This window comes from Plectrocnemia conspersa, unplaced genomic scaffold, assembly GCF_051122295.1.
Source record: "Plectrocnemia conspersa isolate PC_06_02 unplaced genomic scaffold, ASM5112229v1 ptg000011l, whole genome shotgun sequence".
In the NCBI taxonomy this organism is placed as follows: domain Eukaryota; kingdom Metazoa; phylum Arthropoda; class Insecta; order Trichoptera; family Polycentropodidae; genus Plectrocnemia; species Plectrocnemia conspersa.
Window position 1 is genome coordinate 8,387,844 of NW_028277175.1, and position 12,888 is coordinate 8,400,731.

The 12,888-nt window shown below is 31.4% G+C and overlaps 1 protein-coding gene across 1 annotated transcript; it reads left to right on the top strand.

Annotated features, from left to right (window-relative positions):
- The first annotated feature begins 1,076 nt into the window (after positions 1–1,076).
- On the top strand, positions 1,077–4,894 carry LOC148229362 (uncharacterized). The gene is made up of 10 exons (XM_088196534.1): positions 1,077–1,230; positions 1,301–1,513; positions 1,574–1,861; positions 1,934–2,053; positions 2,120–2,384; positions 2,740–2,841; positions 2,938–3,119; positions 3,185–3,377; positions 3,444–4,244; positions 4,314–4,894. Exons 1-10 carry the CDS (start codon positions 1,168–1,170, stop codon positions 4,730–4,732), a joined length of 2,646 nt encoding a protein of 881 aa, XP_088052660.1. The 5' UTR covers positions 1,077–1,167; the 3' UTR covers positions 4,733–4,894.
- The last annotated feature ends 7,994 nt before the right edge of the window (positions 4,895–12,888 follow it).

Consider the following 12,888-nt stretch of genomic DNA (forward strand, 5'->3'; position numbering starts at 1 on the left):
TAATTGTTATTTTATGGAAATAGAATAAAATTATTTTTATAATAAAATATGGACTGATTTACACGCTGCCAGTTGCTGGCATTCCAGCTGGAAATTTACTGGCGGGTCACTGGCACGCGACGAGTGGCATTCCAGTCCACTGGCGCCTTACCGTTTACACAGTGCCAGCAAGTGAAAGAATTATTGTTGCGAAAAAGCGCTACTTAGAGCTGATTTAGCCAATTGCTGGCATGCCAGTTGGAAGTTGACTGGCGGGTCACTGGCACGGTATCCGGCGCCGCACAGTTGTAGTGAGCAGCCAGCGTCGGGCCGGCGCCGGATGGATTCGTCCGGCACGTCTGAAATGGTAAGTACTAGCCCATACAACACCATCCCCACTACACGGTGCCGGGCGAATCCATCCGGCACGTGTGAAGCTACGTTTAGCGTTGAATTGTATGATCTTGGCGACCAATTGAAGTCACCAAAACGTAAAATATTTCAATCTGGAAAATACACGCAAAACATTAAACTTGCCTTCGCTGTGTGGGAAGTTGCGCCGTATCGTTGAAACTACATGTCTTCCACGTCAATATCTTTGATATTTTATCAAAACTAATCGGTTACCATGCGTCTATAACGCTCAACAGGCTGAGGGCTGCCAGGTGAGAGAAAAAACCGTCACGCTAGTGTTACCAGAGTGCCGCCAAGTTTTGGCTATAATGAAATCTAAATAGGTCCCAACAGTATGATGGTTAATTTGTTTAGGTTAGGTTTGGGTTTGAACAGTTCGAGGAAAGCAGTGATGATTCATTTCCATTAGCGTACTTGTGCACGGCAGTAAGACCATGGTAAATGGCACGAATAAAGCAGTATAACCAGTAGTTTTTAATCGTTTTGACTTGCTAATTTACAAGTACCTATTTTTTGTTAAAATAAAATGCATGTTCGATAATACCCCATTAAATGTAAAAATACAAATAATAGAATTACATAATAAATTAATTAAATATAAAATTTGTTGAGCAATTAAATAAGCTTTTAAAATAAAAATATTATATGCAATATTAATTATTATATACTTAGCTTATTGACATTTGCATATAAACTGCCAGAAGGGGCACACGCGTTAGCATTCCAATTTCAAAAGTCATTGGCAATTGGCAGTTGTGTTTGTTGTTTGACGAAATGGAGACGGAAGTTCGCTCTGCTGTTACGAAACCCACAGAAGAATCGATTCGTCATTTCATTGTAGCTATCTTAAACATTCTGTAAATGACTATACTTTTATATTTACAATAAACTTTATAACCCAATTCAGGACATTATTTACAACACATCTCACAAGCTAAAGGCTATAAGTGAGATATTTAACGACTCGGACGAATCTTCGTCTTCGAAAGACAGCAAAACCAATCCAAACGATTCGAAGTACAAAGATTTGTTTACATTGTGCAACGATCAGATTTTAAAATGTGCGAGTCTAATGGCTGACATTTACAAAGATGAAATTGCAGAGGGGAATATAGCAGAAGTGAGAATTGATTTATTATCAAAATATGCTTTGAAACATGATTAATAATGTTTGTTACAGGAAAGTAGACAATTCGTCTTGGATAGGATTGTATGGTGCTTTAAGAAAGTGGATGATATATACTTGCACTTGTGCGGTAATGAAGTCGGACATGACAACTTAAAGGATCACGTTACAAGCATGGAATGCGATATTAAAAACGATACTTTAGACTTTCAAAAGCTTATTAAGGAAAGCTTTATATCATGGGTTGACGATGCTTTGAAATTATTTGACGTCATACAAACTTTGTTCAATCAAGATTCTGATTCTTTGAAAAAAAGCAACAGATTAAAACTACAAAATGAAGTATTGACTCTTGTATTTAACTTTTTAAAGCTAATATTGAATTATAATAATGCTTAAATCAAATTATTTCAGTGCTCTTCTACCTTATTGAGTTTTCATAAAGTTGTGAGAGAACTTGTGTTTTCCGCTATGGATATTTGCCAAAATTGTTTATCAGACGATCGGCGTATCATAAACGCTAGATGTCACGTGGTAATTATTATGCAAATAGAATTGTTTATTTATTTAGAAATATAATATAAATGATTTTTTTTATAGGTTTTAAGAGAGTCTAAAAATTTGCTTTCGGAAATCTTATTTGAACCAAAGTTTTTAGTCGGTGAAGTACAAGATTTGGACGCAAATGATTTAAAAATTAAGCAAAACTTACATTATCCTACAATAAGGATGTTCAATGATATTTTGAGAGATGCTGTGTGCAGTCTTGAGACGTCTATGAACAAAGCTGTTCTCGGGCTCGTTCTCAAATGTCTAATGGATCCATCTGAGTTGCTACAAAAAATGTTAAGTCACAAAGACGAAGGTATTATTGAAAAAAAAATATATAATTAGGGTGACATTTCCCAGGACTCAAAACGGGACGCTCGAAATAGAACTCCCCCCTCCCTTATATAAAATAGTTATAATTTTTTTTTTCTCAAAGAACCATTAACACTTTCACCGCAGCTGATATTTTTGCGCGCTATTTCAATTTGTTAATATGGATTTAATGTAGCAAAATTAATTAGTAATACATTCAGTTTCATGTGGTTATTCCTAAAAGAAAATCTAAAAAAAATAGTCTCGAATCTATCGCGAAAATATTTTTTAAAATATATCAACATAGTCATCCTATTTATTTATAATACATATAGCAAACCTATAAATATTTTTTTCAGATAAAGCTGAAAATTTGATCAGCATTAAAGAGTTTGATACTCACAACGAACAGATTATACAAATTGGATTATTTGCAATATCTTGCTCAGCTGACGAACAAAGTTTGTTTTATTTATTAATATATTGTAGTGATTGCTCTACAATATAAAATCTATATTTTATGTTCTTATATAAAAATCTTTAATAATACATTTTAGGAGTTTTACAATTGAAGAGTTGTTTAGCGAGCTTAGAAATTTTAGAAGCTCATCTGATTCCAGCAATATTTTCAAACAGCAACAGAAAATATGCTCAGTTCCTTGTCGATCATTGGATTCAAGAAGTCCGAGTATTAAGAACTGCTGTGTATTTAATAATCGATCCCTCAGCTTTTATTGACGTTAGTTTTTGCTACACTTTTATATAAAATCAATATTTTACTTCATGTTTTTATAATATTTTTAGCTTGTGATTGAAAAATACTATAGTGAAATCAAGTTATTGCAAAAAGGAAAAGCGCTGGATTCATTTTCAGTTCAATATTTGATTCACTTAGGCGAATGCGTTTACGATTACGTCAATACTTACTTCGTATACGAACCTCAGATATTCGAAGATAATAAAACTTTACCGTTGATTGTTACAGATTTGCGTAAAGGTATATTATTTAAATAATTTTATTGTAAATAATTTTGCTTTTATATGTTATGATTTATTATTCTAGTGATCAAAGAATGTAAGGCAGTTAAAAATATTTTCTTAATGGACTCTAAAACGTTATTGATCGATAAAGAAGCTAATCACGATAAGATCATGAAACGTCTAAAACTCTTATATAACGTATTATCTAAAATCACAAAGGAATTAGCGAACGATAATGAAAATCCAGATGATGAAACATTCGCAGATGACGATCTTGAAACATCGACAAATCAATGCAGAGAAGTCAATTCGGAAACATTTATAAAAACTGATATAAAAAAAGGAAAAGGACTCTTTAAAGTCTTCGATATTTTCAAAGGCTCCATTAAAAATGAGACCGAAGTCTTGCCTGATAAGCTTGCTTTGGCAAAGTCTAAAAATTTCAATAAAACTTATATGCGAACCACCATTATAAGATCAGTGCCTAACATGCGTCAGAAGCAATCTTTGTTTGAAACAAGTCCTTCTGAAACATTAAAGCCTATTTTGAAAAGACTTGAAACCGTGGAATATAGACGAAATGTAACATTGTATGATGTTATATCCGCGAGTGGAATTTTTGACGAATCAAATGATGCATTTATGCTAGCTAATGTATCGGATAGTTATCTGAACGACGATTCTATAAGAGAAGCTAATGATTCTAAGCTTAAAAGTATTTTTTATAGTGAAAAGCAAAGTGCCAAGCAATCAAATAAATCTTTGCGTAGAAAAGTTCTAGTGAGTCAAGCTAAAGGAGTTAACAAAAAACTGTCCGTAACTAATAATTTAGCCGAAAGAACTATCGATTCTTTAAATAATAGCTTAGATTTTCATATAACTGGTGAATATTGACTTATTTTTTTATTTATTTAAGATGTAATTAATAATAATATTGCTTATTTTATTATAGATATTTTGGAGCAATTATCTGGATTGTCTGATACAATGTCGCTATTAAAGATTGGTAATACTCCAGCTAAAAAGATGTTGAAGAGCAAATCGCAACTGCCTTTGAATTGCTCAAATAAAAAACTCTTCGATATTGATATTGATTCACCAAAAAATGGCAATGTTTTAACGCTGAAAATCAATGAAAACGCTATCATTACTCCAAAGAAAGTTTGGAATATCAAAATTAATAATGATAATGTTGATAAAGAAAACGTGGATGTTCAGAAGGTTGATAAAAACACGACTCCTGTTAATGCTAACGTTGATTGTGATATTGACATGAGTTTCGGAAGTGATATTCCAACACCCGAGAGAATAAATGATATACATTTACTCGAGCAAAAATTGGCTAAACTAAAGGAGTTTTGGCAGAAGTAAAACTTTGATTGGCCAATTGATGTTAAGATGAATGAAGTACTGTGATTTTCCAGTTGGTATTGAAACGTGTTTATATAGGAATGGTATTATTTTTCTACGGTTTTTTAAATGTATTTTATATTTAAAATAAATACTCGATAAGATAGCGATAACTAAACTGAATTTTACGTATTTATTTCTTATTTAAATTATTAATTTATTTTTAGTACTTAAATCATATCTGAGCGACCGCCATTCCATGTCATGTTTGACTCCATTAAAAACTTGTACCCAATTTTTTCAGATGTCCTCCTTCATTTTCCTCTGGTCTTCCTTAATAGCAAAGCGATCCTAGGGATTCACCTTGACAGAGGTTTGACTTGGAGAACTCATATTTGGAACAAGAGGAAAAATCTAGGACTCCAGTTTGGTAAGCTGTATTGGTTAACAGGGTGTAAATATATATTAGGTTTCAGGAAGATCACAACGAATGTATATTACACAATGAGACAATATAGGTCGCGCTTACATGCACCGTTAATTTCACTGCTATCAGTTGTGTGGCATATGCCCTTCATTTCAAAAAATTACTAATTCAGAGACGTTACTGTTTCTAGATTCAAAATAATTCAGGTAGGTCAGAAGTATATTAACAATTAAATATTTAAAACTTTTTTATTTTCATTATTTTTTTTGTATATATGCTTAACATAATATTCTACATAAAATGGATATTTTTGATTATACATAAATGGAAAAATCTTGTAAATAATATTAATTTTCATCTTTACACATTTAAGCTCCGTTAATATCCTATCCATTACTGCATATAAAGTATATACTTTTGCTCAGATTTCTTCATAAATATTGTTATTCAGTTTAAGAAGAGATCATATTGGCCAATAAAAGCAGAATTTCTGTAAATTATTCTTTCTTTAAAAATTTACATCACAAGCTGCATGTTTCTTGATCTTGTTGCCATTGAATTCCAAGTGTATTATTATTAATTCAATTATTTTGAAGTTACGGCATTTGAGATGCGGTCGTTCAATTTATGCAATAAGTTGGTATTGCGATATAGATACGTACTGTGTAATTTGTGTCGTTGCGCTGCATATAAAAGTCTTTAAATCATCTCGAAGGTCAAGTCAAACTCTTGGTGCTTGAAAGTGACTGCTTGGCCAAATCAAATCTGACGATTGAAGTAGAAACAAATGCTTTTCTCTGTACTTCAAAGGTGTCGTATGTGTCAATTCAGTGTAAGATCCACTGGTTGTGAGTTTGAGATCGAACTCTCGTATATTCCAAGTCGGAAGCGAAGTCGTCGAATAAAAGTTAAGATATTTTTCTTTGGCAGCGTTCTGGTTTACATATGAACATGAAAATAAAAGGTGATTATTGACGATTTGATGAATTCTCAGTTTTTATCTGAGATTATCTTGTTCGTATCTAGTGTCACATAAATCTGGAAGCGATATTATTTTAAAATTCATAGGTTCATTTTTTTTGTGTTTGGGTATCAGTGGTGTAATCTTTTCAACTGTTCACAATCTTTCGTTATTTGTACTGTTACCAATAGATCCCGTTTTCCGGTCCAAAAGGCAGGCCACTAAAACACAGTTTCTGTACATCGGAAAAAATAGATTAACGGATCTTGTACAAATTAATTGCAATCAGGGCCGGCCCGAGAGGTAGGCAGTATAGGCGATTGCCTGGACCGCTAGATCTTGTGGAGCGCCGTGATTCCAAATAAAGGCGCAATATTCACTAATGACATATAACGCAAATATGCGGTGGAAGCGGCGCTTCCACAGCTTTTACGAACGCACTACCACTGATCCATATGTATGTACATCAGTGGCGTGCCGTCCATACATGCGGTAAATTCAAAACGTCAATCGCATGCACGGTACATGCGGTTGACGTTTTGAATCTATCGCATGTATAGAGGGCACGCTACCGATGTACATGTATTAAGATTATTTTATATATTTGAAAAGATTTTTAATGGACTTATCTTATATTGCCTTAGTGACGACTTTTGCTATTTTTTATTAAATTTGTAGATAATTAGCGTTCAAATATAGCTTTTTGCATATGCGCCCACGTATTTTATTACTTAGAAGTTTAATATGAAGCGTTCAAGCGGGCGTGTATTAAAATTTTCCAAGAAATAAATATCGAGATAAAACATGTATTCATAAAGTAAGAAATATATGTTTTATTCAGGTCTATCTACTGAATTTAAATTCACAAAAAGCGACACATATTTACATTACAAGTGTATGTATGTATACCCATTTCGGTGTATCTTCGGAAAATTCACAGCAGCTGGAAAAGGCAATTTGCCATAAGCCGCCCTCTCGACACCCTATTACCAAGTTATTTATTTTCCCTCGGGGAGAGGTAACTTGACCCCTTACTACCCCACGGTTGGGACCGTTTAATTGACACATTTTCTTGCCACTCTCGTTGATTCGATCAAAGAAAATCTCTTAGAGTAGTTACTTACGAAAATAGAAACTGGCAATTGGAAAAGGTTAAGTCCTCGAGCGTGCTTTTAAATGTCGCTAAACCTTATTAATTACTCACTAATACCCTTGTATGTGCTCGTTCATTAAAGTGATTGCTTTTGTTATACAGGTTATATTTATTAAAAACGACAATTTGTATTTAATACTGGTATTGTATATTTTAAATTAGTCCCCATTGGATATATTATAACACACTTATGCCAGCGTTTCTTCAGTAATGTTATTTCAGTATTTTCTAGAGGGAAGCAAAAGTTGGTCGCTTTTTTAATATTTCCGTTTTAATAAAATTCATATCATTTCATTAAATGACGAGCATTTTTATAGCTAAATTTAAGGCGATCACTGTTTAGATTCACGTCAAAGGGAATACAATTATTCGTTCATATTTAGACTTTCTATAGAAATATTATGAATTACATTAAGTGAGAATCGAATAAAGCTTATCTAAACCAAATTTTGACCAATATGTGAGCGCAAAAAACAATTATCCCTTCTCAGAAGTCAAAAATCCACGTCAAAAGCAATAAAATCGTGTTAGCACCGTCGCAGTCGCACATTTGCCATAGACTATTTTAACATTTTCCTATTTTTCTTTTAGTCAGAAATTTAAGGGTAACTAGAATAACCGTCTTTGTATCGCACCCTCAAGTATTGATCGTCGAGATATTATTTCAAAAGCAAGCAATATAGATTCGGGAGAATTTTCTAAATTTAAAGATTATGTCAAACTTTTTTAAACACTTGTGACGTCTAGGAAGATATTTTCTTCTTTGAGCGTTTTTTAATGTCGTTTATTATTTTATGTCAATCGTTGTACTTATCTCGAAAGACAAACTGATAAGAAAGTAACACTTTCTTTTTTGCAATTATGTGTTTCAGGCTTTTAAAAAGCAGCATCTCGAACACTTTGGGTATAAATTTAATTAATTTATCATCGGAGCATTATAAGATATATTTTTAATTAAATTGAGATTTTCAAAGGCAATCTACTTACTGCTAAACGTTTTTTTAGCGAAATATAAAAGATTTTTTTCAATCAGATTCAAGTGACGGTAATTTATTTGAACCCTCCATAAAATCTCTGGAATTGTTTCGTCAGTTTGCAAAAATTTAGTGCCAAAGTTGTGGTAGGTTTATCGCAACTCGCCCACGCCGAAATTATCTCTGCATTGTTTGTTTTGAAAAGCCTACCGCAAATCTATTTCGAACTTTGGTGAGCTTGAGAAAATTCTTTGGCAACGAAACGGATTTAGCATTTTCACATTTTCTATATCTAACATATATACTTAGATATTTTAGTGTGTGAGCTTTCTATAAAATATTTAAAATATCCAATGATCCGAAGAAGGATTATCTATACACACACATGTTGTATTTATTTTTACCTCTATATTTTATTTCGTATTTCTTTTATATGCATACATAAAAATCTAAATGTAGTGTGTTTAATAAAAATGTTAAAATTGCAACCATAAAATTTAAGGGGTGTTTTTATTACACGCTATAAACATGACTGAGTATATTATGCCCGTAAATAGTGCACATAGTTAACATGTAAAGTTGTAAGTGAAATGTTTTGGATAAAATCTGGAATGACTAAAAATAAATACAATTAAAGTAAAATAATAAAATAAAGCACACGAAGCTTGAAGGTCTATAATCGCTGGATATTAAAAATAATATTTAATTAATTAAACTGTATTTATATGTCTAGATTCATCTTATTCAGTTGGATTAAATTTAAGATAAAATTATATCAAGAGTATTAAATGAAATCCCCAGAGATGGTTAAAAAAAATCGTTTTAAACGTATATAAGTATAGTATTTTTAATTTATAAATACGTATATTCATATATATAATTTTTAGTAAATTATTTAAATATTTCAGTACAAGTTTTTAATACTCTAATGGTGACTGTGATTATGCAGAAAGAGCAAATCGATAGGATCCAGTAAATATTGTCTCAATCATATGCATTCAATAGCTTCACAACCAAATAAAGATCGTGCATCCAAATTATTAAATAACATTATCATAATCAGATAATTTAAGAAGTCAATATAAATAGTATTTTCTTGTAACTAAATTATTTAATATAAAATCATTACTAAATCAATACGAGTAGTATATTATACCTATTTGGCTAAATATACTTATATTTTTTTTATCTATACAGACAAATTTACACTATCTTTATTTTTTGTAATTTATCGGGCAATAGTGTAAGGTCTGGAAACTGTTCCTCGTTTATATTGCGCGAGTGACCGACCTTGGTCCAACAATCAGGAGTGGGGCTCGCTGATGGATAATTCAACCCTGAACCGAAATTGCATTTTTATATAAATTAATGTATACAATATATTTATTACAATAAATACCATTTATAAAATTGATATTGTGTCGTATAACATCTGCCTCATAGACATTTGTTCAATTGATAAGAATTTTAAAGAAGACTGAAGATAATCCAACGGATGGCGTTTTGAGTGGCTCAGAAATTTTATGTTCTTTAGCTAATCCTTTATATTATTTCCCTAATAGATTTAAGAGCTTTTACTGAAAACTCGATACCATGATTATCGCCAATAAATCAATTGGGATTTATTAAATATTTCAGTGTATTATTTACATCTATTTGTCTCTGTTTTTCTGGGTTTCTTAAGAGCAATTAGCATGTCTTTGCATATGCAGATTTAAATTCGATAAATTGCTAAAATGCAAATTTGGAATCTTGTCGATAGAGTTAAATTTTAAGGGTTTCAAAACCTATAAATTTTTTGCCATTAAGGTAAGGGAAAAATCCCAATACACATGTATTCGCAAAATCCAGGAATAATTTCTTTCGTTTAGTGGTAAGTTAACTAACAGGTTTCTAATTTCCATCTTTCCAAATGTCAACATGACATCAATATCTTCAGGCCAATATTTTTTGTCAAATAAACGAGCCCAGAGTGCAAACTCGACATTGTTATCTAGCATCCTTTTTTCAATTGACTCTTTTAATGTGGAATAAAATGTTTTTGGGTCAATAGGAGGATCATTTTTTTAAAAATATTCGCGATGTGAAATGTACAGCAGCCGCAGCACATTTATAATAGGGTCCAAAATTAAGGACGTCATTTAGGAGGCAGGTCCATTTGTCCTCTTTAAATTTGCCTAGAAAAATGCATGAAATACTATGAATTTTAATGAATCAAAATAATAAAAAAACTATCATCTACTGACCAACTTTTGCCCTCCTCTCCCTGAAAAATGCTGAAATCCTTAAATCCAAACCAGAAATTATTGGGTTATCTATAAAATCTATAAAATTGAATCAATCCAGTGAAATCATATCGGAATATATTTTCACCGGTAGATATATATTTTTATTGCAGGTACAAGTAATTTTATATGATTTAAACTTTTCCATACGTAGTAATATATATATATATATATATATATATATATATATATATATATATATATATATATATATATATATATATATATATATATATATATATATATATATATATATATATTTACATACTTATCATTATTTATTGATGTAATGTATAAATGGTTGTATTTTTTAGTAAAGTTATATTTTTACTAGTGAAGTCCAAATACTTTTTCACCAGTAGATATATAGAGAAAATATTTTTTAACTGATATGCACTAGTGAAATTATATGCTATTCTAAGATGTCTCTAAAACTCAATTTGACAGTTGTGAAACGTAAATTTTCTGTTCAAACCCAAACCTAAACTAGGCGAATTAACCAAACTTAGCTTGACCACTTTTACAATTTTAGAACTTTCATTAGGTTAAGTTTAAAATACAAACTCAACTCAACTCTCAGGTGGAAATAAGCGGAAGAATCGATAAAAACAGACATCGCATCTCACACAATGCTCCATAGTTCGTACGCATTTCGATATTATACTATGTTTTAAAAATATGATAGCTATCCTTACTGATATTACTACGGACTTCTGATATGAGAGTATTGATCAAAGTATATTCAAACCGAATTTTGGTCAATAGGAGAGCGCAAAAAACAATTATCCCTTCTCAGAAGTCAAAAATCCACGTCAAAAGCAATAAAATCGTGTCGGTGCCGTTGCAGTCGGTGACGGCGCGACGGTTAGATGTACATTATTTAATTCTCACTCGTAATATTGTTATAATAAGTCTTAATATAAACGCTTTTACCATGACGGCACAATTTTATTGCTTTTGACCTGGACTGGAAATTCACTATATGGCAACACTAAGCAGCAAAGAAAACACGACTAATTATCAGGTAAATATTATGAGTAGATATTTTTAATAATTTTTAATGCCTAATAAAAATATTTCGCATAAAATATGATTTCAGAAAATATATCGTAACGGTGGCTAATTTTTATGGCTTTTGGCGTGGATTATTGACTTCTGAGAAGGGAGAATTGTTTTTTCGCTCTCCTACTGGGCAAAATTCGGTTTATATAAACCAATTTATTTTATTTTATTTTTTATTAAATCTTCCGTTGTAACCTGACAGACGTAAGCCCAATGCGTCACAACGGGGTAAATCTGTAACAATTGAGTAAGTCAATCAATTATAATGAATACTTACAGGTAATTATTAACCACCAGACTAAATCTGGGAATCGGTGACTTCTATATTAATAATTATATAAATTATTATGTGTAATATAATTTATAACCAATAGATGTGACTGCAGCTGAGGCCCGTTTTTTTTATTTACATCGTAACCTTTCAAAATTAAATAGGAAAGCAAATCAGGTCCAGAAAAACCAGTCTTCAACTTTTCATAGGCATATTTAAGATCTGAGCGCTTAATATCTTTGATAAACATTACTGAAGACTGATCTAAAAGATTACTCGAAAGCAAAATATTCAAGAAAGCCTAAGCAATATTTTGTAAACTATCTATAGATATATACATTGATAGCTTATGATACGCCAAATAAAACTAGCTATCCGTGGAGTGCATAGTTCATAATATTTACCTTGACAGGTGTCCAAACTGTTGCTTCCGGTTTCTCGTTATAAAATATAACATTTTATTTTAATTTTGAAATAATATAATGTAAAATAATACACTATATTATTACACAGAGTAAGTGTTTTAAATTTGCAATACTGATCATATACATTTTTCCCCTCTGTTAAATTTTGCCACAGCATCATTTGCATCTCCATGCAGATATGGCTCTGTAAATACGAAGTACACATATACGAAAATTTATTTGTCTATTACTTGCGCACCACGCAGCTCTCACAGATGCGCTGTAGAATTTAACCCTAAGATTCTAAAGCATGTATGATATTTAAATTTAAATAAATACATATTAGTACACTGAATATTCAAATTATTTACTCACTTAGTATATTAGCTTTAAGATCTTTGATTTATAGACATTAGCTTATTATTTGATTTATGTATTTGATCATATTCATATTTAAAAAATAAAAAAATATGATGTAACTCATGTATTGATATGTCAATTAAACGAACGTAGCATATAATAATAATAAACGATCTACAGAGATGCGTTGGCGAACAGTTTGAGAGCTTTCGCGCAGTTTTCCACCCCTGCATGGTCGCAAGGGTGACTATATAAAAGCCTCGGAAAACTCTGCAAGTTC